This window comes from Heliangelus exortis, chromosome 5 (genome assembly GCF_036169615.1).
Source record: "Heliangelus exortis chromosome 5, bHelExo1.hap1, whole genome shotgun sequence".
Taxonomy (NCBI): domain Eukaryota; kingdom Metazoa; phylum Chordata; class Aves; order Apodiformes; family Trochilidae; genus Heliangelus; species Heliangelus exortis.
The window spans coordinates 2755097-2779401 of NC_092426.1; the positions used below are offsets into that span (position 1 = coordinate 2755097).

A 24305-nucleotide genomic window follows, 5' to 3' on the forward strand; every position below is an offset into this window, starting at 1 on the left:
TTGGGGTTTTTTTCCCCCTCCTTTCTCCACCTCCTCCTCCCCTCCGCCCGGGAATGTGACCAGGCAGAAGAGGGTCGTGTCGGAAGTGAGAAGAACAGGAGAAATTCGTCATCCCCCGTGATGAAACTTTCTCAAACTCATTTCCCCCCCTAAAATAGCTGCAATTTATGCAAATGACCAGCAAGAAGAGCTAAAGAGGAGGAAGTGGGTGCAGCTGGCTGCTCACGCTGCTTTCTCTCCCGGGAGAGGTGAAGGAGGGAGATGAGTCTGGGGTTACACTCCTGGCTCACCCCAACCCCAGGCTGGATTGTCAGGGGTGGGAAGGACAGTGCCTGGCTCTGTTCATCATCATCAAACCCTTGGAGGTGAAAAACATCCTCCCAGTCCTGCTGATGGCTGAGCTGGGTATGGCTGGACCAGGAGATAATCCCATAAAACTTTCTCCATCATGAGCAGTGTGAGGACAGGACCAGCAGCATTCCTTGGGTGTTTCCAGCCAGCTGGTGCAGCCATGAGCAGCACCTGACTCCAAAAAAAGTGTTGGATTTGGTTGTGGATCCTTCTCCTCCTCCTGTCCCCAAGCTGCCCCTGTGCTCAGCCCTGGGGAGGCCACAGCTTGAGTCCTGTGTCCAGTTCTGGGCCCCTCAGCTCAGGAAGGAGATTGAGGTGCTGGAGCAGGTCCAGAGAAGAGCAAGGAGGCTGGGAAGGGATCCAGCACAAGTCCTGTGAGGAAGGGCTGAGGGAGCTGGGGGTGTTGAGGCTGGAGAAGAGGAGGCTCAGGGGAGACCTCATCACTCTCTCCAACTCCCTGAAAGGAGGTTGGAGCCAGGGGGGGGTTGGGCTCTTTTCCCAGGCAACTCTCAGCAAGACAAGAGGGCACAAGAGGTCTCAAGTTGTGCCAGGGGAGGTTTAGGTTGGACATTAGAAAGAATTTCTTTCTGGAGAGGGTGATCAGACCTTGGAATGGGCTGCCCAGGGAAGGGGTGGATTCTCCATCCCTGGAGATATTTCAAAAGAGCCTGGATGTGGCACTCAGTGCCATGGGCTGGGAACTGCAGTGGGAGTGGATCAAGGGTTGGACTTGATGAGCTCTGAGGTCCCTTCCAACCCAGCCAATTCTAGGATTCTATGATTCTATGAATTCTGGCTTTGTCCAGCTAACTGGTGTCTGTTTGAGGGGCTTCCCAGTGGTGGTGGGGAAGCCCAACCAGCCCTTCAGGCTCTTTTCTCCATCAAAGCAGACTGGTGGCAACGTGTCCTTCATGGCAGCTTCCAAGGTCATCACGTGTTCCCGGGACCCACTGTGCTGGATGATGGAGAACAGCATCCTATGATGTCTTCCAGAAACACAATCCCATAGCAACCTCCAGGAACAGAATCCTGGAACACCTGTGATGCAGGAGAGGAAGAAAACCCCAGGTGTTTCCTTTGGAGGAGGCTCCTGTGGAAGGAAGCAGCTTGTCTGGGGTGGGGTTTTGGTTCAAGATGGCAAATTTCTCCTCTGACCAAGGAATGGAGACTCTGAAGCCCAAGCTGGGCCCAGGCCCATCCTCCCTGGTGTCTTCAGCGATTGCTCCAGGCTGGACCAGGATGCAGAAGGCAGTGGGTGTGTTTTCCAGGCAGGAGATGGGAAGATAAAGCTCCCAGATTGCTTCCCCCCAGGGCAGCCTGAAAATTTTTTTCCCCCTCCCCGGGGAGGAAGCAAGAGACAAGTTCGTGTTCAGCCCTAACGAGGGCAGCATTTCCACACCACACGTGTGGGGGGCCAAGCTACAAGTTTTATCTTGATTTCTTCAAGATTTGGGGCTCCCACTATCCCAGAACATCAGCTGCAACCCATCCCTGCCCTTTCTGCTGGAGGAGCCTCCATCTCTCCCATGGGAAACACCTCATTAAACCATGCCAGGGCTGATGTCTGCTCCTTCTGATTGCCTTTCCCACCCCTCCTGGCATTTTGATACTGTTCTGTGCTTTGGGTACACTCATCCAGAGCAGCAAAAAGGGGTCTGAAAGCAGACGAGCGTGGTTTGGGGCTTATTCATCATCACATGGATCCTGCCAGCTGGGGTGTGCATTCTGCATTTCTGTGGCTAGAAAGGCCACTTCTTTTCCTGGAAGAAGCTTCAGGAGCTTCTCCTGGAGTTTGTTTGTGGGATCATTGACATGGGCAAAGAGGGGTTGGGAACCCTGCAATGGGGAGGGGGGGGGAGCTCTGCAGAAATGATGCCCAGGCAGGTTAAAGGCTCCAGTGTGGGATATTTCCTGAGATGTATGGAGGCAAAGGCACCCCAAGGAGCAGGGACACGTAGCTCACTGCTCCCCGAGGGACCAAGGGCTGCTGGGCTTGCCCTCTACCTTCTAACCCCCCCAACCCTTTACCCTGTAACCTCGTTAAATGTACAGCCCCAAACCTCTTCCCCATAACCTGGGGCTCAGCCTTAACCCTCCTTACCTACACTCCCCCACCCAAGGCACTCAGGTCCAGCTCCCTATCCCATAGACCCCCCCCTCCAGAGGCTCAGCTGTGCCCACTTTAGCTGTAAGCCCCCCAAGGACTCAGGCCCCGTTCTCTACCCTCCTCCAAGATATTCAGCCTCCTCCAAGCTTAAAAAAAAGAAAAGAAGGAAATCAGCTCCTGCTCCATACCCTGTAAGTCCCCATCCGGGACGCATCTCCGACCCCCTCACCCATAACTCCCGAGAACCCCCGAGGACCTCCCCAGGACCCATCTGTGACCCCTTCAACTGTAACTACCCTGGCATCCATTCCCAAACCCCTCACCCATAACCCCCCCAGGACCCATTTCCAAACCCCTCACCCATAACCCCCCCAGGACCCATTCCAAACCCTGCATCCATAACCCCCCTGGGACCCATCCCACCTCTCTCACCCATAACCCCTCCAGGACCCATTCCTGACCCCCCTGCACCCATAAACCCCCCGGGACCCATTCACAAACCCTGCATTCATAACCTCCCCGGGACCCATTCCCGACTCCCTGCACCCATAACCCCCCAGCACCCATTCCCAAACGCTGCACTCATAACCCACCCGGGACCCATTCCCAACCCCCTTACCCATAGCCCCCCCGGGACCCATTCCCAAACCCTGCACCCATAACCCCTCCAGGCACCCATTCCGAAACCCTGCACCCATAACCCCCGCGGGGCCCATTCCCGACCCCCTGCACCCATAACCCCCCCGGGGCCCATTCCCAAACCCTGCACCCATAACCCCCCTGGGACCCATCCCACCTCTCTCACCCATAACCCTCCGGGACCCATTCCCGACCCCCTGCACCCATAAACCTCCAGGCACCCATTCCCAAACCCTGCACCCATAACCCCCCCGGCACCCATTCCCGTCCATACCCCCGGCTCTCACCCACCCCGCCCCGTAGCCGCCCCCCGAGGGCTGGGGGGGGCCGGGGAAGGGGCGGCCCCAGGGGCCGTGCCCTCATGTTCCGCACCGCCTCTCCTCTCCATCTTCCCTCCCTCCTCCCTTCCTCCTCTCTCCGCCCCGGGGCCACCCGCCCCTCGGGGCCAGTCGCCGCCGGCAGCCGCGGCGTAGCCCGCTTGGGTGCAGGGACGTTTCCCCCCTCCCTAATCCCATCCCATCCCGCGGCGGGCTGATCCCGATGGATTCGGAAGGTTACCAGTGCCGTACCAGTCGGTACATCCAAAGCGGGCAATCTGCTCTGCCCAGCTCCGTGTTATTCGCCGCCGGGCTACTTGGCAACGTGTTTGGCATTACTGCTGCTGGGTCAACACCGACGGCGAGCCCGCTCCTCCGCCGGTCGCCCCCCGAGGGTCTCCGCTTTCTACGTGCTGGTGAGCGGGCTGGCGGTCACCGACCTCTTGGGCAAGTGTCTTCTCAGCCCCATCGTCCTGGCCGCCTATGCCTACAACCGCAGCCTCAGCGAGCTGGGGCCCAGCGGGCTCGTCGAAGGCGAGCCGGGCGTCCTCTGCCAGCTCTTCGCCTTCCTCATGGCTTTTTTCGGCTTGGCCCCCACCTTGCTGCTGCTAGCCATGGCCTTGGAATGTTGGCTTTCTTTGGGCCATCCTTATTTTTACCGGCGGCATCTCACCCGCCGCTTGGGTACCGCCTTGGGCCCGGCGGCCGGGGGCTCTGCGCCCTTTTTTTGCGCCCTGCCGCTGCTGGGTTTCGGGGTGCCCATGCAGTACTGCCCCGGTACCTGGTGCTTCATCCGGATGGCGGGGGGTGGCCCTCGCCAGCTCGGTTTCCCCGTCCTTTACGCCAGCTTGATGGGCCTCTTGGTTTTGGCTATCGGCGCCTGCAACGTGAGCAGCATGAGGCACCTTTACGGCATGGCTCGGCGGCAGCCCCCCCGCGGCAACCCCCCACACCGCTGCCCCACGCATGGAGGAGCTCGACCACCTCGTCCTGCTGGGGCTCATGACCGTCCTCTTCACCATCTGCTCCCTGCCCCTCATCGTGAGTAACCCCGCGGGTCCCCCTCACCCCCCCCTGAAGAGCCTGAATGGTCACCTTGCTCCCCCCTCCCTCCTTCACACCCCCCCTTTTCCCCCTTCAGACCCCCCACCCCATTCCCGGGGGTCGCTCATGGCTGGAAACCCCCCTGGAAAATTCCCCTCCCTCCCCCCCTCTCCATCACCTCCTCCTCCCGAGGGGGTTGGGTTGATGCTTTGCCCCCCTCTGAATAATCCCTCACCCCATCCTTGGTCCCAACTTTGGGGGGGGTCAGATCATTGCTTAGCCCCCCCTCCCCATCCATCAGCACCCTCAGCCCCGGGATCTGGGGTCAAATCTTTTTTTTTTCCCCTTTGGGATAAACCCCAGCACCTCCACCTGCTCCCCAGGAAAATACTTCTTCTCCCCCCAAAATACTTTCCCCTCCCCATCTGCTGGGGTTGCTCAAACCCCCTTGGCATAATCCCCTCCATCACCCCCACTTATCCCAGGGTGGGGGGGTCAGGGTTGCTGTGTCCCCTGGGAATAAACTCTGGTACCAATCCAGAGAGGAGGGGGGGGGGGGGGGTGTCACTTTTTTCTCCCCTCTAAACAACCCAGCCCCAGAACCCTATCCCTGAGGGTGAATTTTTAGCTTTAACCCCCTTGAAATACCCCCCCCCCCCCCCCCTCTGGCCACCTCCTCACCCCATTGTGGGAAATTCCCCCCCCCCCTCCTGGTAATACCCAGCACCACATCCCCAGAGTATTAATTTATTGCTTTAACCCCTGTGGAATAACCCTCCCCCCCCCCCCTCCCAGCACCATCACTGGGGCTCAGAGGTGTCCAGGAGGTTGCATTCTGTCCCTGATTTGTTGCTTTAACACCCATAAAACTCGATGTTTGTTTATTTTGGGAGGGGGGGGGGGGAACATTATTCATTCCTTTATCCCCCCTGGACTAACCCCCCCACACCACCCCCTGTCCCAAGGCTTGGCTCATTGCTTAAACCTCCTTGGAATAACCATCCCCCCATCACCACCACCCTGTTTGGGGGGGTCAGATCATTTCATTGCCCCCCCCCCCCCCCAAATGCCCACCACCAGCACCCCCTCCCCAGGGGTCAGTCCCTTGTTTTAACCCCTATGAAATAACTCTCCCCCCCTCCTCCTTACTCCAAAGGTGTTGGGGGAGGGTGTCAGATAATTATTTTACCCCCCCTTCTGAGTGCCCCCCAGCACATCCCAGGGGTCTGCTTATTGCTGTAACACTGTTGGAATATTCCCCCACCCCCCATCACCAGTACCCTTTTTTTTTATGGGGTTACCCCAGAGCTGTTTGGGGGTGCTGGTGGTAGTTCAATACTTTAACCCCTTAAAATAACCCCCCCTCCAGTGTCCCCTTCAGAGACCCCCACTTCATCTCTCCCCCAGGTTGCTCTCTTTGAACCCCATTAGGTTTCCTGACCTAAGGGGGTAGGGGAAATACTCCCTGAAATCCTCCCCTTTCTTCCCCAAGGATGAGGGGCCCATGGGTGGGGAGACCCCCAACACGACAAAGCCCTTTTTGCCCCCCCAGAGTGTCCACATGTCCCAGGGCAGGATGCTGCAGCATCACTTCATGGTCACCCACCCTGGTGGCCGTGGCAGGGGGGATCCCAAAATTGGGAGGGGGGGCTGCAGGTGCTGTCACTACCCTCGGTGACAATGCCACCTTTCCTCCCTGTCCCCTCTGTCACGCTCTGGAGCTGCCCACCAGTACAACTGGGCTCACACTGGTTTGGTGATAACCCCAGTGCAAAGCACTCTGGTCCTCGACCAACCGAAGCTCCAGGGTGGATTTGGAGGTGGAGGAAGGACCCTGACCCAGGGCCACCAAGATACCAATGGGTGCATGGTCTGATCCCCACCATGGAGAGGGGACAACACAAGTGGGGTGCAGAGCAGCACCCACACTGCATCCAGTGAGGTTGGATGATCCCTGGGAGCCAATCTCCAGCTCTAACCTCCTGGCTTGGATGGGGACATGTTGTCCCTGTGCCACTACCCTCAGTTTCAGGCTCGGCAGCCCACAGCACATGGGCACCAAGATCACAGAATCCCAGAATCATTTGGGTTGGAAAGGATCTCTGGGATCCTCAAGTCCAACCCTTGATCCACTCCCACTGCAGTTCCCAGCCCATGGCACTGAGTGCCACATCCAGGCTCTTTTGAAATATCTCCAGGGATGGAGAATCCACCCCTTCCCTGGGCAGCCCATTCCAATGGCTGATCACCCTCTCCAGAAAGAAATTCTTTCTAATGTCCAACCTAAACCTCCCCTGGCACAACTTGAGACCTCTTGTGCCCTCTTGTCTTGCTGAGAGTTGCCTGGGAAAAGAGCCCAACCCCCCCCTGGCTCCAACCTCCTTTCAGGGAGTTGGAGAGAGTGATGAGGTCTCCCCTGAGCCTCCTCTTCTCCAGCCTCAACACCCCCAGCTCCCTCAGCCCTTCCTCACAGGACTTGTGCTGGATCCCTTCCCAGCCTCCTTGCTCTTCTCTGGACCTGCTCCAGCACCTCAAGCTCCTTCCTGAGCTGAGGGGCCCAGAACTGGACACAGGACTCAAGCTGTGGCCTCCCCAGGGCTGAGCACAGGGGCAGAATCCCTTCCCTGGACCTGCTGGCCACCTGCTGATCCAGCCCAGGTTGCCACTGGCCTCCTTGGCCACCTGGGCACACTGCTGGCTCACATCCACCTTCCTGTCAATCCAAGATATTTTAGGGGGCAGTGGTTTCAAACTGCTCTCACCACCCTCACGGGGATGCTTTACCCCCACCGCCTGAGGAGCTGATTTCCCTATTTCTGTGAGGTTTTTTTAAATTATTATTATTTTTTTTCCTTTTAACAGATCCGGGCTTACATGGGGGCTTTTGCCCACGACTTCAACGAGGACGCAGACCTCAGTGCCCTGCGGTTCCTCTCTGTCAACTCCATCGTGGACCCCTGGGTCTTCATCATCTTCCGCACCTCCGTCTTCCGCACTTTCCTCCGGAGGCTCTGCCGGAGGCTCCTTTCCTGCAAAGCCACCCTCAAAGGACCCAACCCGGGAGGGGACACCCAGTTCTGTCCCCCTGGGTGGAGTAGGACAGACGCCCCTCAGCTCGGCTTCTCCTGAGCCTCTGGCAGAACTTGGTGGCTGCTGGTGAGGAGTGGGAACCTTCAGCCCCTTGGTCCGGCTCTGGAGCATCCCAGGGGACATCTTGGGGCTGTCACAGGCAGGGACAGTGTCCTGCTCGCTGTGAGAAGTGGTTTTGTCCCCTCACCCCGGCTGAATTTCACCCCGGAGAGGAGCCGGGGTTGAGGATGACTCCCTGGATACCTGTGAATATTCCTGAGTGTTTTGTGGAGGGTTGGGAGTGCTGAGCTCCAGGAGAGCAAGAAGGTTTTGGTGTGTGGCTTCAGGGCAAAGTAGAGGACGTAGGGAGGAGAGGGAGGGGTTTGTCCCCATGGAATAAAAGTGGTTCAGAGCTCTGCTCCATCACCTTGGCCTCTGTGTCAGCCCTTTCCACACCAAGGGGGTCATCCAGGGCTGGTTTGGGGTCTCCCCAGCCTGGGCAAGGAGGGTGTGAAGAGCCTTTGGGGGGAGTGGAAAAATTTGAGCCAGGAGCTCATGGCCATGCTGAGGAGCTGGAGGGCAGGCAGTGTCACCCTGTGATGTGGGATGCCCATCATGTCTCCAAAGGATGCCCATAATCCCTCTCCAGGATGCCCATCATCCCCTCCTGGGATATCCATCATCCCTTGGGGAAACCCAATATCCCTTTCTGAGATACCCATCATCCCTTAGGATGCTCCTTATTCCTCCCCAGGACGTCCACTGTCCCTTGAGATGTCCACAATCCCTCTCCAGGATGCTCCTTGTCCCTCTCCAGGATACCCAACATCTCTTGGAATGCTCATTGTCCCTCCTTGGGATGTCCATCATTCCTTGGGATGGCCACCAACCCTCCTTGGGATGTCCATCAGCTCTTGGGATGCCTGTCATCCTTTCTTGGGATGTCCCATCATTTCCTGGGATGCCCATCAACCCTCCTGGGGATGTCCCATCATTTCCTGGGATGCCCATCATCCCTCCTTGGAATGCCCATCATCTCAGGATGCCCACATCCCTCCCAGAAGAATCCCCCAAGTGGGGCTCTTGTTTCTCCTCCATGGTTTGCTCTGCTCTTGAAAATTGATTCTCCCCAGCACTAATGTTGCTTTCGTGTTGCTCAGCCCAGCTCCCTGTCCTGCTCTAATGACTTTTATTCCAGATTTATGATGCTCCCCAGCCCTAATCAGAGCAGTAATTGAGAGAAAGCAGAGCCTGGGATCTATAACCTGGTGGTGCAAGCACATGAGAGAACAATCATTGTAATGAAAGCTCCACTTCCCCTCAACCACACTTATTAACTTAGCTTAATATTTGCCTCAAGTGAGCATTTAGGCCAAAAAAAAAAAAAAAAATTATGATAACCAAAGTCTCCATCTGCTTAACGTCCTTGGAGGACACAGGGCAAATACTTCACTCCCTCTATCTGGGTAAACCTTAGAAGGTGCAGTTGTGTTCCTGCCACTTCTCACGTGATATTTACTCTTGGTGTCAAATGGATCCTGGTTTGGAAGGCAGAAAAATCACAAAGAATTATCTTGGAGGTGACCTGGTTGGGTTGGCTCTGGCTGTTGGGTTGGAGGAAAGGGGCAGAGCTGGGTTTGGGGCTGGTTTTGAGGGCCCTGCAGGGTTTTCTAAGGAGAAAGAAATGAAATTAAGGTTGGGTTTCATGTTACTGCTGTTAGTGACTTGGAGATGGCTCACGAGGGACTGAAGAGCCTGCCCTGTGCCTTTCACCAGCCCCGGCTCAGGGCAGGAGGATGAAAGTCAGGTGAGAAAACAGCTCTGCAAAATCTTCCTCTTGTCCCCCCCTGGCCTGGGATCTCCTCCACTGTCTGGATCCCTGCCCTGCTCAGGACAGATGGACCTGGCCAGGCTAGGAGGGTGCAGCTGTGGGTGCTGTGGGTGCTCAGTGTCTGCCAGGCTGGGCCAGGACATGGGTGATGTGGCTGCCCCATCCCTGGCAGTGTCTCAGCCCAGGTTGGATGGGGCTTGGAGCAACCTGGGCTGGTGGGAGGTGTCCCTGACCATGGCAGGGGGTGGCAATGGAGGAGCTTTAAGGTCCCTCCCAACCCAAACCAGTCTGGGGTTCTCTGATTCTTTGACCCCAGTGAGGATCTTCTCCTGGAGAGCCTCCCAGGAGTTGTCCCAGCCCCACAATCTGTGTATTTAGAGTCCAGAGCAACCACTCTCCATGGGAAGCAGCAATTAAATAAAAAAAAAAAAAAACCAAAAGCAAACCCAAACAGGTTCTTCATTCAGGTGTGTGAATACAAACTCCATCCAAGCCCTGAGCTGAGGTCCATGCCATGGCATCTCACCCACCCCTGACTTTATCATCACGGAGCCACCAAGGGCAACAGGGACTTGCAGGGTGACCCCCCCCTGTCCTTTCACTGTCCCCACTCCCTCCAGGACCCATGCAGACCTTGGGTGACCTTGATGTGCTCATCTGGCTTCCTTAGCTCTTTTAATCAACCTTCTGCCCTTGCTGGTGTCCTACCTGCTCTGGGAGCAGACTGGGAGTCTCCAGTTCTGCTTCTGGGTGAGCTGAGCTCTGGCTTGCAGAGCAAATAAAGTTTGTCAGGGGTGGCTGAAAGCCAGGCTGCCCTCTGAGAAGATAAAAAAATGGTGTTTCTGGGGCCCTGCTGTGTCTCCGTCCTCTCCAGAGATGGCAGCACAGCCCCAGCTCCCCAGCCCAGGGTGCTGCAAGGAGGGGGCTGCCAGTCCTGCACCCCAACTCGATCCCATTGGGCAGGCTGAGTTTTAATGCCCAGGGATTTGGGGCTTCAAAGCTGAGAGCCTCTTCCTGTTGCTGAGCTTGGAGGGAAAAAGAAAAAAGATAGAAGAAAAAAGGAAAAGGAAAAAAGAAAAAGGAAAAAAGAAAAAAGAAAAAAGATAGAAGAAAAAAGAAAAAAGAAAAAAGAAAAAGAAAAAGGGGAAGAAAGGAAGAAAGGAAGAAAGGAAGAAAGGAAGAAAGGAAGAAAGAAAGAAAGAAAGAAAAAGAAAGAAAGAAAGAAAGAAAGAAAGAAAGAAAGAAAGAAAGAAAGAAAGAAAGAAAGAAAGAAAGAAAGAAAGAAAGAAAGAAAGAAAGAAAGAAAGAAAGAAAGAAAGAAAGAAAGAAAGAAAGAAAGAAAGAAAGAAAGAAAGAAAGAAAGAAAGAAAGAAAGAAAGAAAGAAAGAAAGAAAGAAAAGAAAGAAAAGAAAGAAGGAAAAGAAAGAAGGATATGAAAGTAATAAAATAAAAACTGCTTCTTGGCAACCTGGTGGTAAATGTTGCTGAAGAGGAACCAAAAACTGAGAGAGCTCTCTGGCCAGAGGCTGAGAGGACCTTCCCACTCCCATCCTCCTCTCCTTGTCCCCACCCCGTCCTGCTGTCCCCAAAGGGACCCCCCTGGTTCTTGGGGAAGGTCCCAACCAGCCATGGTTCTGTTGGAGCTCTTGTTCCACACTCCCAGTGTCATTTCTGTCACCAGCCCCCTGCACCCTGCTCCTCCCCTGGCCAGAAATCAAGCACAGTCCATTTCTTGTAAATTTTTTTATTATTTTTTTTTTCAACTCATGAAATCCAGACACAGCTTTGCCCACGCTCATTTCCCAGCAAATTGTTTCCTTCTTGCAAAGAGCTCTTTTCTCTTCTCTTCTCTTCTCTTCTCTTCTCTTCTCTTCTCTTCTCTTCTCTTCTCTTCTCTTCTCTTTTCTCTTCTCTTCTCTTCTCTTTTCCCTCTTCTTTTTTTCCCTTCTTTTTTTCCCTCTTCTTTTCTTTTCTCTTTTCTTCTCTGTTCTGTTCTCTCTTTTCTCTCCTTTTCTCTTTTCTCTCCTCTTTTCTATTTTCTTTTTTCTTTTTTTCCTTTTTTCTTTTATTCTTTTCTTTTCCTCTTCTCTCTTTTCTCTCTTCCTTCTTCCCTCTCTCCTTTTTCCTCTTCCCTTCCCTCTCCTTTTTCTTTTTTTCTTTTTTTTTTTCTTTCTTTCATCCTTCCTATTTTGATTTCTTTATTGCCTGCATTTTTTCAGCCCTTTTTCAGCAGGCAGGCTCATGCCTGGGCAGGCAGCAGCTCAGGGGCTGCCAACCCCCCCAGCTCAGGGTGCTGAGCCCTTAGGGGGTGAGACACAACCAGCAGGGAAAGGCTTGTGTTTAGTTGTTTTTTTTTTTAATGTATTTTTTTTTTTAACCCTTACAGCCCAAGGCACCCAAACCTGGACCTGCCACACCACTGCTTTTGGGTTTTTTTTTCCTTGCTGGAGGTAAATGTTGCTGCTGTAGCACCCATGCATCAGATAAGGGATGGAGATGGGAAAGTTTCTGGAAGAAAAATGATGCCTGGCTTTGCTAAACACAAATTTTAATTAATTTTTTTTTTTTTTAATTGAAATTCACCCATGGCTTCCATCCCTTGACTCAGCTGATCTTCTCCCTACCCCAAGTTGGGGAGGTTGGATGAGATGACCTTTAGAGGTTCCTTCCAACCCAAATTATTCCATGATTCTATGAAACTGGCCTTAAAACCCACCAGGGAAGGAGAAGTGTCCCTTCTTGGACACTTGGTGTCCTTGGTGTCCTTCTCAAGCAGCCAACTCCAGAGGATGAGTCCTGCAGGCTGCAGGATTTATATGGAATTTCTGCAGCTTTCCTGCAAGGGCAGAGTTGGTTTTACTCCAAGTGGACAAACCCTAGAAATCTTCTTTTAGAGAAAAATGATGCCAAGGACCCTTGGAAGAACATCTGGTCCTTGTTAGAGGCAAGACACCCGAGATAAACAGGGAAGCAAAAGGAAAAAAACAACCCCTTCCCAACAAACAGTCAGATTGTACCAATTGGCATCTTCCTGGTTTTGAGCTCAGAAGGGGAGAAAAACAAAACGAAACAAAACAAAACCCAACAGCCCAATAATTTTCCTATTATTGCAAAAATATCCCATGAGAGATGACTGCCAGTTGAGAAGCCTGAAGCCCCAAGTGGGTTTTTAAAGCTCCATTAGCTGCCAGGAAAAGGAGCTCCTGAAGATGCCAAACTTCAGCTGTGACATAAAACACCAGAAAGGAACAGGAGGGCTGGGAAAAGCCCTGGAGCAACCACCCCACAAGGTTCCTTCTGCTGGGAAAAGGTCTCTGGATGAGGAGGCTGCTTGGATGGACCAGGATGGGCTTTGACCTCAGGTCTATTTTTGAGCCTGATTTTTTTGGGGACATCACAGATGGCTGGGGGGTCTCACCCATCCCTTGGGAAGCCACCAGGATTGCTCCCCCTTCCATCATGGATGTATCCCCACAGTTGGATGCTTCGCTGGATCAGGTCTGCAGGGCTGGAAGGGGGGGTTAAAAGAGGTCCTGGGACATGGGGTTTTCCAGCCCTCCTGCTTGGTGGGTTATCTGGCTAAAAGACCTTCACCTCCATCCCCCCCATTGCCTTGGCCATGGAAGATCTTGGGCTCAGCCACCCCTGGGGTGGCTGCACCTCCTCCCCACCCCACAGAAGTGGGGTTCCTTCAAGCTGCTGGGGGAAGGAAACCCAAGGGAGGACTAGAAGAGGCCCCTCGGAAATGCAGGTGCTGTCACAAACCACAGCTCTGGACTTTGCCCCTACACATTTCCTTGCTGAAGTTCCTGTTGCAAGAGAGAGGTTTTTAAAAGCAACAGCCCCACCCCCCCCCCAAAAAAAAAACAACAAACCCACACCTCGTGGTGGCAACCTGCCCTGTCCATGGATGGCTTCACAGGGGCTTGGAGTGGCTTGGGATCCAGCATCCTGGGAGGTGCTGGATGAAGGACTTCACCCCTGCCCCTCCTGGCCCCCAGCTTGGAGGTTGAGGGCAAAAGCTTTGATCTCAGTGAGGTGGGGAGAGGGACGAGGTCATGACTTGGGGAAATACTACCCAAGATCATAGAATCCTAGAATTGGCTGGGTTGGAAGGGACCTCAGAGCTCATCAAGTCCAACCCTTGATCCACTCCCACTGCAGTTCCCAGCCCATGGCACTGAGTGCCACATCCAGGCTCTTTTGAAATATCTCCAGGGATGGAGAATCCACCCCTTCCCTGGGCAGCCCATTCCAATGCCTGATCACCCTCTCCAGAAAGAAATTCTTTCTAATGTCCAACCTAAACCTCCCCTGGCACAACTTGAGACCTCTTGTGCCCTCTTGTCTTGCTGAGAGTTGCCTGGGAAAAGAGCCCAACCCCCCCTGGCTCCAACCTCCTTTCAGGGAGTTGTAGAGAGTGATGAGGTCTCCCCTGAGCCTCCTCTTCTCCAGCCTCAACACCCCCAGCTCCCTCAGCCCTTCCTCACAGGACTTGTGCTGGATCCCTTCCCAGCCTCCTTGCTCTTCTCTGGACCTGCTCCAGCACCTCAATCTCCTTCCTGAGCTGAGGGGCCCAGAACTGGACACAGGACTCAAGCTGTGGCCTCCCCAGGGCTGAGCACAGGGGCAGAATCCCTTCCCTGGACCTGCTGGCCACGCTGTTCCTGAGCCAGCCCAGGATGCCATTGGCCTTCTTGGCCACCTGGGCACACTGCTGGCTCCTGTTCAGCTTCCTGGCAATCCAGACTCCCAGGAGTCTGGATTCCAGATCCAGAGTTTCCTGTGCCAGCTGCTGAGCATGAAGCCCTGGCAGCAAGAACTTCCCTGGAGCTGCTATTTGGGGTGGATGAGCCCCCCTCAGCCAGGTGGCCACGGGGGTCCCAGCCAAATGTCCCCTCCAACCCCCCACTCAGGACTGGTTGCACCCCCATGGGGACACCAATGACAGATGGGATGGGGGCAGTGGGGACACGGTGTGGGGCTGGCCATGGGGCAGGGTGTTCTGTGTGGGCTATGGGGGAACCCACCCACCCAGCCTGGGCTCAGCTGTGGCTCCTGGGTAGCCCACCCTACACCAAGCTGAGGGAGATGGCACTGGGGCAAATTGGGCCCTGGGGTCCTGGAGCCACCCTGGAACTCCTGGCCCAGCACTGGGACTCCTGACCAGCACCAGGGTTGCCCATCAAAGGGTTCCTAAAGCCACCCTGGGACTCCTGGCCCAGTACTGGGACTCCTGACCAGCACCAGCATCAAAGGGGCTCCTGGAGCCATCCTGGACTCCTGGCCCAGTCTGGCTCATCCAGTCTACCCAGAGCCACCCTGGGATTGCTGGGCCAGCACTGGGACTGGCCATACCCAGGCTTTCTGGACCGGTACCGAACTTGGCCATGCAAGGGGCTCTCAGCCCAGTATTAGGACTTGCTGTGCCTTGGGGCTCCCAGAGCCACACTGGGGTCTCTGGACTGGTACTGGGACTCCCAGAACAGAACTGGGCCGAGCCCTGTGAGTGGCTCCCAGACCAGCAGCAGAAGTCACCAAGTCTCAGGGCTCCTACAGCAGCACTGAGACTCCCGGTTCGGTACCGGGGCTGACTATGCCAGGATCATTCAGCCCAGTATCAGGGCTGGCTGTGCCTCAGGCTCCCATAGCAGCACCAGGGCTCCCAGCCCGGTACCAGAACTCCATGCCCAGCACCGGGCCTGGCCGTTTAAGAGGCTGTTGGACTGGTACCAGGGTCTCAGGGCTCCCACAGCACCACCGGGGCTCCCAGTCCGGTACTGGGACTGACCATGCAATGGGCTCCCAGCCCCGTACCCGGTACCCGGTACCCAGCCCAGCGGACCTGGTCCCTATCCAGTCCCGAGGCCGTCCGAACAGGTACCGAGGCTGCTGGACTGGTACCAGGGTCTCAGGGTTCCCACAGCACCACCGGGGCTCCCAGCCCGGTACTGGAACTGACCATGCGAGGGGCTCCCGGCCCCGTACCGGTACCCGGTACCCAGCCCAGCGGGCCTCCCGATCCAGTCCCGGGGCCGTCCGAACAGGTACCGAGGCTCCTACCCCGGCACCAGCTCTGCCCATCCGTGACTCTCAACCCGGTACCGCGAACACCCCGTTCCTGGGTTCTACCGAAATTCTGCCAGCCCGGGCAGGACGGGGCGGGCTGGGTTGGGTTGGGCGGGGCAGGGGGGGGTGTGGTTCGGGGGGGCGGAACCGGTGGTTCGGGGGCGGTGCCGGTGCTGGTGGCTCAGTCGAGCGTTGGCCGCGGGATGAACGGGACGGGCCGGGGGTTTTGCGAACGCGGCGGGACGCTGCCGGCCGGGGCTCGGCCCTTGATCAGTGCCCTGATGTTCTCCGCAGGGCTCCTGGGCAACCTCCTGGCCCTTGGGCTACTGCTGCGTTGCCGCCGCGGGCCCCGCGCTCGCCCCCCGTCCCTGTTCCACGTTTTGGTGTTGGCCCTGGTGGTCACCGACCTCCTGGGCACCTGCTCCGTCAGCCCTTTCGTCTTGGCTTCCTACCACCGCAACCTCACCTTGACTGCTCTGAGCCGAGGAGGACACATCTGCCTCTACTTCGGCTTCTCCATGAGCTTCTTCGGCTTGGCCACCATGCTCATCCTCTTCGCCATGGCGCTGGAGAGATGCCTGGCCCTGGGGCGACCCTACTTCTACCAACGCTTCCTCAGCCCCCGCACGGGGTTGGTGGCCCTGCCAGCCATCTACACCTTCTCGGCAGCTTTCTGCTCCCTGCCCCTGGTGGGTTTTGGGAGGTACGTTCAGTACTGCCCCGGCACCTGGTGCTTCATCCAGATGCGCCTGGACCACCCCCGGCACAAGGGTGGGAGGGAGGCGTCCGTCTTGAACGTCACCTTCTCGCTGCTCTACGCCACCCTGCTCCTCTTCCTCATCCTCTCCGTGCTCCTCTGCAACCTCAGCGTCATCACCAACCTGGCCCGCATGCACCGCCGTGGCCAGAAGACCCGTCGGGTGGCCACTCAGGAGCAGCCCCGGGCTACCGGCGGCTGCAGCCGGCAGATGTTCTCCATGGCCGAGGAGATCGACCACCTCCTCCTCCTCTCCATCATGACCATCACCTTTGTCATCTGCTCCCTGCCCTTCACGGTGAGTGTCGCTGCCTCTCCCCCGGGCTGGGGTCCCTCTCCCCAGCACCCCCGTTTTCTCTCCCTCTCGCTACGAGGCTCCCACCCCCCCTCCACCCCGACTCCCCTGCCCGAACCTTGAGGACCGAGGTCCCCACTTCTCTCCTCCTGGAGGTCAGGAGACCCCAGGGCTGCCACAAACTCAGCACAATTTGCACAGGGGAAGGAGGGGGAGGAGGGAGAAGCAGCCCCTGTATCCCAACTGCCAGCAGGAGTTGGCAGGAGGACAGGAGGATGGGGTGACAAGAGGATGGGGTGACAAGAGGATAGGGTGGCAGGAGGATGGGGTGGCAGGAGGAGAGGATGGAAGGAGAGTGGGGTGGCAGGAGGATGGGGTTACAAGAGGATGGGATGGCAGGAGGACAAGGTGGCAGGAGGATGGGGTGGCAGGAGGATGGGGTGGCAGGAGCAGAGGTGCCTTCCCACCCTGCAGAGGTTCCCAGGGCAGGCAGTGAGGCTCAGGCAGGGTCTGGGGTAGAGGGACCCCTGATCCACACTTTTTTTTTGGAGTTGGGAACTCATGGGGAGGTGTGAGAGGCAGCAAAGCAAGAAATTAGACATTCAAAGATGGAGAGGAAGGAGATGACACTGGGCTGGGCTGGAGACTCTGGGTTTCAGTGCTGGGGGAGGGGCAGAATCATCCCAGGTTTCTTTGGCAAGGAGGAAGGATGGAGCTGGAGATGTGGGCAGGCAGCACCCACCTCACTCTCAGAGGTCTCCACTCCTCTGTCCCGACCCCAGGGCATGGAAGTGGGTGACTGCAGGGAACAGGGATTCAGCACATGGACCACAGCATCCCTCATCCCAAGGGCTGCTCCCACATCTCCTGCATGCAGAAATCTGGGGGTTCAAAACACTGCAGCCAAGTGACAGCCCCAATTTTCCCTGGGCTCTCCCCACCAAAGAGATCCAGCCAAGCCCTGTCACACCAGCTCTGTCACACCAGCTCTGTCACACCAGCCGTGTCACACCAGCTCTGTCACACCAGCTCTGTCACACCAGCTCTGTCACACCAGCCCTGTCACACCAGCTCTGTCACACCAGCTCTGTCACACCAGCACCACCTCCACCTCCTGCTCCTGGAGGTCATTTTGTTCCCATCAGAACTCAGTCCCACCAAGGTTGGGAGCTCAGCCAGTGCTAATTTTGTGCTCGTGGGGTTGAGTAGATGGTACCTTCCCTCCCTGCTCTTTTTATTTTCCCAAGGGAAAAGAAAATAACCCCAGGCTGTAGCCCAGCCAGGCTGCCTGGGTTTGAAGACAGAGAAAAAAAAAAAAAAACAACAAGCAATAATGTCCTGGTGCTCACCAACATCTCAAAGCTGGACTCAGCATCCTGAGAGATGCTTCAGCTCCCACCAGTGCTATCCCACCCATGAGAGATGCCTGTCCCCGTGTCCCCAAAACCCCTCAGGTTTGGGTGCTGTGGTTGATAGGAGGTGGAACCCTATGGTGGGGACCCTCCAGGTCTGCTGGGGGGTGGAAAGCAGGATGGGAAAGTGGCAGTGGTGTGGGGTGTCCCCTGGGGTAGCAGATAGAGGCTTCTCCAGAAGCTCAGCCAACTCTGCTTTTCCCACCAGCCACTTCCCACGTGGGGCTGGGTTGGAGCTGAGTTTTGGCAGCCTCTCAAACCAAGATGCCAGTGCCTCCTGGCTGTGACACTTTCTCTTCTGGCTGGGGCTGCCACCCTGCTAGGAGCATCCTGGCCACACCAACCCAGCCAGCAGCAGCCCACAGCACCGCAAAATCCTTCCCACCCCAAAAAAAAAAAAAAAACCACCCCAAAAAACAACCCAAAACCAACCCAGAACATCCCGGGGCAGCCCTGGGGAGCACGGAGCTCTTGGCTTCCAGCAGCATCCTGGCCACCTCGTGTCCTGGGATGCCCCATCCCTGGGTGATACCCGAGGGATCCCGGGTGGAGGAGGGATGCTCATGGTTCCCACCACCCCCAGATCCTGTCCTGTCTGTGTCCCCTCTCAAGGGGGACAGTGAGTAAGGAGTGCTGAGTCACCCTGCCAGGAAACCCCATAAGCTGCCATGAGTCAGCAGGGTGCAGGAAGCACCCAGAGTGGTCCAGCACCCTCCCTCATCAACATCTACTGGTCCCTGCAGTCACCAGCTCCAGGGGGTCAGGGCTGAACAAAACCTGGGTGTGTGCTGAGAGTAGGATTGGGGGATTGGGTTAGTTGGAAAAGAGCTTCAAGGTCATCAGGTTCAACCATAACCCAGCAGTGCCAAGGCCACCCCTGCCCCATGTCCCTCATCCCCACATCTCCAGGGCTCTGAAACCCCCCCAGGGATGATGGGGACTCCAGCCCTGCCCTGGGCAGCCTGGAAGAAATTGTTCCCAAGCTCCAACTCAAACCTCCCCTGGAGTTTCCATTCCTGGACTGGAATAAGGGAATTGTTTTGGTTGGAAAAAAACTTTTAAGATCATCAGGTCCAACTGCTCACTCAGCACTGCCAAGGCCACCACTAAGGGGATGGGGAAAGGGATGGAGATGAGAAAGGGATGGGGATGGGGAAAGGGATGGGGACTCCAGCCCTACCCTGGGCAGCCTGGGCCAGGCCCTGACAACCTTTTCCAGGGAGAAATTGTTCCCCAGCTCCAACCTAAACCTCCCCTGGCACAACTTGAAGCTTTCCCCTTTTGTCCCATCCCTTGCAAGTCTGCTGGGACAGCCCAGCTCTCCCCAAAAAGCTGCCCAGGGGCCAGATCCTGGAAGCCCACCCCTGATTTCTCTGCCTTTTACAGATCCGTGCCTACGTCAACAAGTTCAGCAGGGAAGAGGACAACCAGGAGCTGGATCTCTTGGCCATGAGGTTTCTCTCCATTAACTCCATCGTTGACCCTTGGGTCTTTGCCATCCTGAGGCCCCCGGTCCTGCGGGTCCTGCGCTCGGTGCTGTGCTGCCAGGTGACCCCCAGACAGAGCCCACCCCCTGCAAAGACAAAGCTGGCAGCACGGAGGGACCCCTGTGGGCAGTAGGACCTCGGGACACCGTTCCAGGAGGGATCTGCCAGGGGAAGCAGAGCCCTGGTGGATCCATACAAAGCTCTGCCTTGCTGGCCCAGGAAGGGATGTGTGGGCTGGGCTGGGTCGGGGTGGCCTGCACTGGTGTTTTGGAAGCCCTGTGTGGTGTCTTGCAGGGTGAAAAAATGTGGTGGGACAATACTGGAAGGGCTGATGAGGATTTTGCTGGATTTTACTGCACCCACCCAGCAGTGGGTGCAGGCTGAGGTTGGGTGGGTCAGGGGGTGAAGGATGGGGGGCTTTGCTATAACACTGTGGCTGGGGGGGGGGATATTGAGGAGCAGAACATCTTGCTGCTCTGCTTCCCAGCAAGGTCCCCACCATCATTTTGGGCAGGGAGGACAGGGGGCTGGGTGGTGAGCCTTGGTGCCAGCACCCATCTCTGCCCACAGGTCCTGAGGGTTCAGGTAGGAGAGGAAGGGAGCAGTTGATCCCCAGATATTCCCTTTTATTTACCCCCAGAAAAACACTTTATCAAGTGTAGGTCTGTGTCTGTCTGTTTGTCCCCCATCCCCTGAGATCTTCAGCTCTGGTGGGTGCCAGCCCAGCCTGGCCGAGGGACACCAGGGCAGAAAAATAAAAGCCAAATTGTGGCACTTCCCTGCAATGGCAGGAAATCCATGCAGCCCCTCCTGAGCACCCATTCCAGAGTTTTCTTTGCCCTGGGGTTCATGAAGGTGCCAATAAGAGGAATAAAGGCACAGGAGGTGTTGGTCACAGCTGTCACCATCACCTACACACAGGGCAATGCTGCTGCTGGGCTTTGGGGGCTTCTCCTGCCTGACCAAGAGCCTTTCCTCATCCTCCTGGAACAAACCTGCTCAGGGGCATCACTTCCCTAGAGGTTTCATTAAAAAAAATCAAACAAACCCAAGTGCAGATGATCTGGGTCATCAATCCCACCCCATGTGGCAGCACTGCCAGCTTGTGGGATGCAGCTGTGGTGTTTTTCAAGAGCTCCAGGTTGGTCCCCACTGGAATAAGGAGGATCCGTGGGCAAGGTGGATTTTGTCCTGAGGTTTCTGCTGCTGTTGGAGGTTGGTTGGGGGAGGGGGGAGGTTGTGGCTCCTGTTCCTACAGCACCCAACAAACGTGATGTTGTTGTGCAAATCTGGTCGTCTGGTTGAGAGCTGCAGCTCAGCTCAGAAAGCCCAAAGGGGACAAGGTCTGGAGCTTTCCTGGGGTTCATTGCTTGAGGTGATGTAAAAGAAACAAAAATGTGATTATTTAAGTAGTGAATGGCTCTCAAAGGAGCAATTGTGGGGTTGTGATCTGGGTGGGGGGGGGGATCCTGGAGAGAAGGTGTCACCTGCTTGGAGCATCAGTGGGGTGAAACCTCAGGGCTGGGGGAAGGAGAGGAAATGTCTGTTTACTGTGGCCTAAAAAGTGAAAACTGAGGGATGAGTGATGATATTTTTGCCCTACAGAAATCCCACCCCCCTCACCTCAGAGCTCTGCCCTAAAACCTGTCTGTCCAACAAGCAAGGAGAAGAGGCCGGGCAGGCTCCTACCTGTTACCAAAACACAGTTTAAAAAAAAAAAAAAATTTAAAAATAAAAAAATTAAAAATACAACCCCCAAAAAACCCATACCCACCCTAAAAAAGCAGAATTTATGTCACTTTTGTCAGGCAGCCAAGATCCACAGGAAGTTTGCTGGCCTCCAAAATGTGTGTGTGGGCAGATGTCAGGCACGGGGCTGGGATTGCTCAAGCCCTGCCTGCAGGTTTCTGGCAGCACCCTGGGGAGGGTGGGTGGGTGGAATAAAGGGGGGGGAGGGAATTTTTTTTTTTTTAGGGGTGCCCCCAGGGTGTCACCCAACTCATGAAGTCATTTACCCCATCACTCAGCATCCTTTCTGCCACCCTCTGCGTGGTGGCGATGGTCGCTGTCACATCCCCTCCAAATTCCTAAAAAATTGTGTCCCCACCCAAGCACGTGGCACTTTCTGGGGTCAGGGCTTGTGCATCCCATTGTGTGTCAGCTTCTTGGCTTGAAAAGGAGACCAAAAAATTTGGGAAGAGCCGTGGGTCCCTGTGCTTGATTTGTCTGGCTGGTTGTGACCTGGATGCTCACGCTGGAATTTTGGTGCGAGTTGCTTAATCCTCTTCTAAGCCAAAAGGAAAAGCTGCCTGGAATGCAGAAGAAAAGGAAAAAAAAAAAACAACATGTTGGGAATGTCTGGAAAGGGAGAGTCACATCCTACAAGGGTGGGAAGAGGACCCAGAGCCATCCATGGCAGCACAGGGGACAATCCTGACATGGGATGCTCCTGGTGGCTCCTGATGCTCCAAGGTTCTGCTCCTGCCAGGCACCAGCTGGGCTGCTGCCCACTCATTACTGCCTCTTTGCTGGGGTTTTTTTGGAGGTTTCTGGCATCAGGAAATGCTGGGTTTGGGTGACAACCTCCCAGCATCCATCCCTGGGATCTGCTGTTGCTCTCAGATGTCCCCAGGAAGGGACAGCAAGCTTGGGAAGTTGTGTGCCATGAGGGCAGTGGCACAATGGCACAGGGTGCCCAGGGAGGGGGTTGAGGTCTCATCCCTGGAGATATTCAAGGTGAGGCTTGAGGAGGCTCTGAGCAACCTGATCTAGGTGAGGGTGTCCCTGATACTGCAGGGGGGTTGGGCTGGGGACCTGCAGAGGGCCCTGACAACCCCAATTATTCTCTGATTCCATGATTTGAAGTGGACGCAGGGAAATTATTCGGTCAAAATTGAATTTAATTGAAATTCTTCCTCCTTTCAGATGAGAAAACAGCCTTAATGAGTGCTCTGCAAGGAAAAGGAGGGCCAGGAATCTCTCTGCATCCTGAATCCTGCAGCCTGCACATATCTCTGCTTTTATGAGCAGCAACCACTACAGAAGCCAAATTAATTTGACATCTTCAGCTCAGTCACCATCTCCTTGGTGTAGACACAAGATGCCAAAGTGTCATTTTGTTGTCTGGGCTGAGCCTTCATGATTTTATTTTATTATTATTTCCATACCAGAATGCTGCTGCTGGAGCAAGGAAGCACCAGGAGGGTTTTTATGTCTGGATTTCCAGCTGGAAAGCAAGAGGAATGAGGAAGAAGCCACCCCTTGGGGACAAGGGACAACACCAGAGCTCTTAGAAATGGAAAGGGTCTTCTGGAAGCTGCTGGAGGGATGAGGGGGATCAGCCCCAAAATGATCCCTTGCTCCTTGCTGGCAGCACACGGATCCAGAGAGGTTCCAAACAATCCAGAAAAAGAGTGAGCTGGAGGGAAGCTCCCCTCCTTTCTTCTCTACTCACCAAAAATGCCCATTTTCCCATTCCATCACCATCACTCCCCACCCAACCCATCCTCCACTCCCAGGACCCTTCCCATTTTGCTTTCCAGAGGCCCAGGGCAGGGACAGACACCTGGAACCACCCAGGGCTGCTCCAGCCAGCTGGGAAAGGTCCTGATCCCCCTCATCCCTCCAGCACCTTCCAGAAGACCCTTCCCATTTTTAAGAGCTCTGGTGTTTCCCAAGGGGTGGCTTCTTCCTCATTCCTCTTGATTTCCAGCTGGAAATCCAGATGTAAAAACCCTCCTGGTGCTTCCTTGCTCCAGCAGCAGCATTCTGGTATGGAAATAATAATAATAATAATAATAATAATAATAATAATAATAATAATAATAATAATGATAAAAAGATTTTTTTTTTAATGAAGGGTCAGCCCAGACAACAAAATGACACCCAAACCAGTCTGGGATCCTGTGACAGCAGTGGCTGGCAGAACCAGGATGGATAAAGCCCCCAGAGATGCCATCCACCACTAGGGATGCTCCAGTGGGATCCCAGTGTTCCCAGTACCATTCCCCCAGCAGGGCCAAGGTTTCACCTCTGTGTAGGAGGGCAGCAGCAGGAGGAGACACTTGGGGCAGATGGAAAAGCTCAAGCCAGACAGCACTTGGAACAGAGTTTAAAAAGAGAAGTGACTGTGTTTACAAGAAGCCATTCCAGGGCTGTTTGGTTTCCCTGTGTTTATCCCTGGACATTTGTGCTACTGGAGCTTTGGCCCCCAGACTAACAGGGAGCAGTGGAGTTTGTCGTGCTGAGTGGGTAAATACAGGAGGGAACATTTCTTTGTCAGCAGCAGCTGCTGCTTCCTCAGCCCAAGTCCTTTTCTCATCCAGCTGGGGCTGGGAAATGCTCATTCCCAGCTGTGAGGATTGTTCCAGGGCCCCGTGGGGACCAGACTGACTCAGAGCTCCATGAGGATGAGTCCCTGGCAAACTGGTGCCATGGGGGGGCAGGAAAAGTCTCAGGGGCTCTGAGCAAACCCCAGGGATGCTGGATAAAGGTGCTTGGGGTGATGATATCAGGCATCAGGGTTGGAAAGTGGGAGACCAAAAAACCCCCCCCCCACCCAGTGCTGGGTCCAGTTCTGGGGTCCCCAAGGCCAGAAGGAGCTGGAGGTGTTGGAGTGAGTCCAGAGGAGGCCCTGGAGCTGCTGGGAGGGCTGGAGCAGCTCTGCTCTGGAGCCAGGCTGAGAGAGTTGGGGGTGTTGAGGCTGGAGAAGAGAAGCTGCAATGGGGAGACCTTAGAGCACCTTCCAGTGCCTGAAGGGGCTCCAGGAAAGCTGGGGAGGGACTGGGGACAAGGGCAGGGAGGGATGGGATCAGGGGGAAGGGTTTCCAGATGGAAGAGAGATGAGAGGTGAGGAAGAAATAGTTTGTTGTGAGGGTGCTGAGCCCCTGTGCCAGGTTTCCCAGAGAAGCTGTGGCTGCCCCATCCC

The 24305-nt window shown here is 55.5% G+C and overlaps 2 protein-coding genes across 2 annotated transcripts; both read left to right on the forward strand.

Moving 5' to 3' along the window:
• Positions 1-3536: 3536 nt before the first annotated feature.
• Positions 3537-7737, forward strand: LOC139796776 (prostaglandin D2 receptor-like). The gene is given in 4 exon segments (XM_071745141.1): positions 3537-3742; positions 3744-4378; positions 4380-4455; positions 7321-7737. Coding segments are annotated over 4 exon segments (1083 nt in total). The 5' UTR covers positions 3537-3637; the 3' UTR covers positions 7588-7737.
• A 7864-nt stretch (positions 7738-15601) lies between these two features.
• Positions 15602-20809, forward strand: PTGER2 (prostaglandin E receptor 2). Its single transcript, XM_071745143.1, has 2 exons — positions 15602-16482; positions 19278-20809. Exons 1-2 carry the CDS (start codon positions 15631-15633, stop codon positions 19509-19511), a joined length of 1086 nt encoding a protein of 361 aa, XP_071601244.1. The 5' UTR covers positions 15602-15630; the 3' UTR covers positions 19512-20809.
• The last annotated feature ends 3496 nt before the right edge of the window (positions 20810-24305 follow it).

Excerpts from the sequence above, each read along its gene's own strand:
- PTGER2 (XM_071745143.1), top strand. The coding sequence starts at position 15,631 with ATGAACGGGACGGGCCGGGGGTTTTGCGAACGCGGCGGGACGCTGCCG. Across the intron at positions 16,483-19,277 it reads TCTGCTCCCTGCCCTTCACG|ATCCGTGCCTACGTCAACAA; the intron begins GTGAGTGTCGCT and ends TGCCTTTTACAG.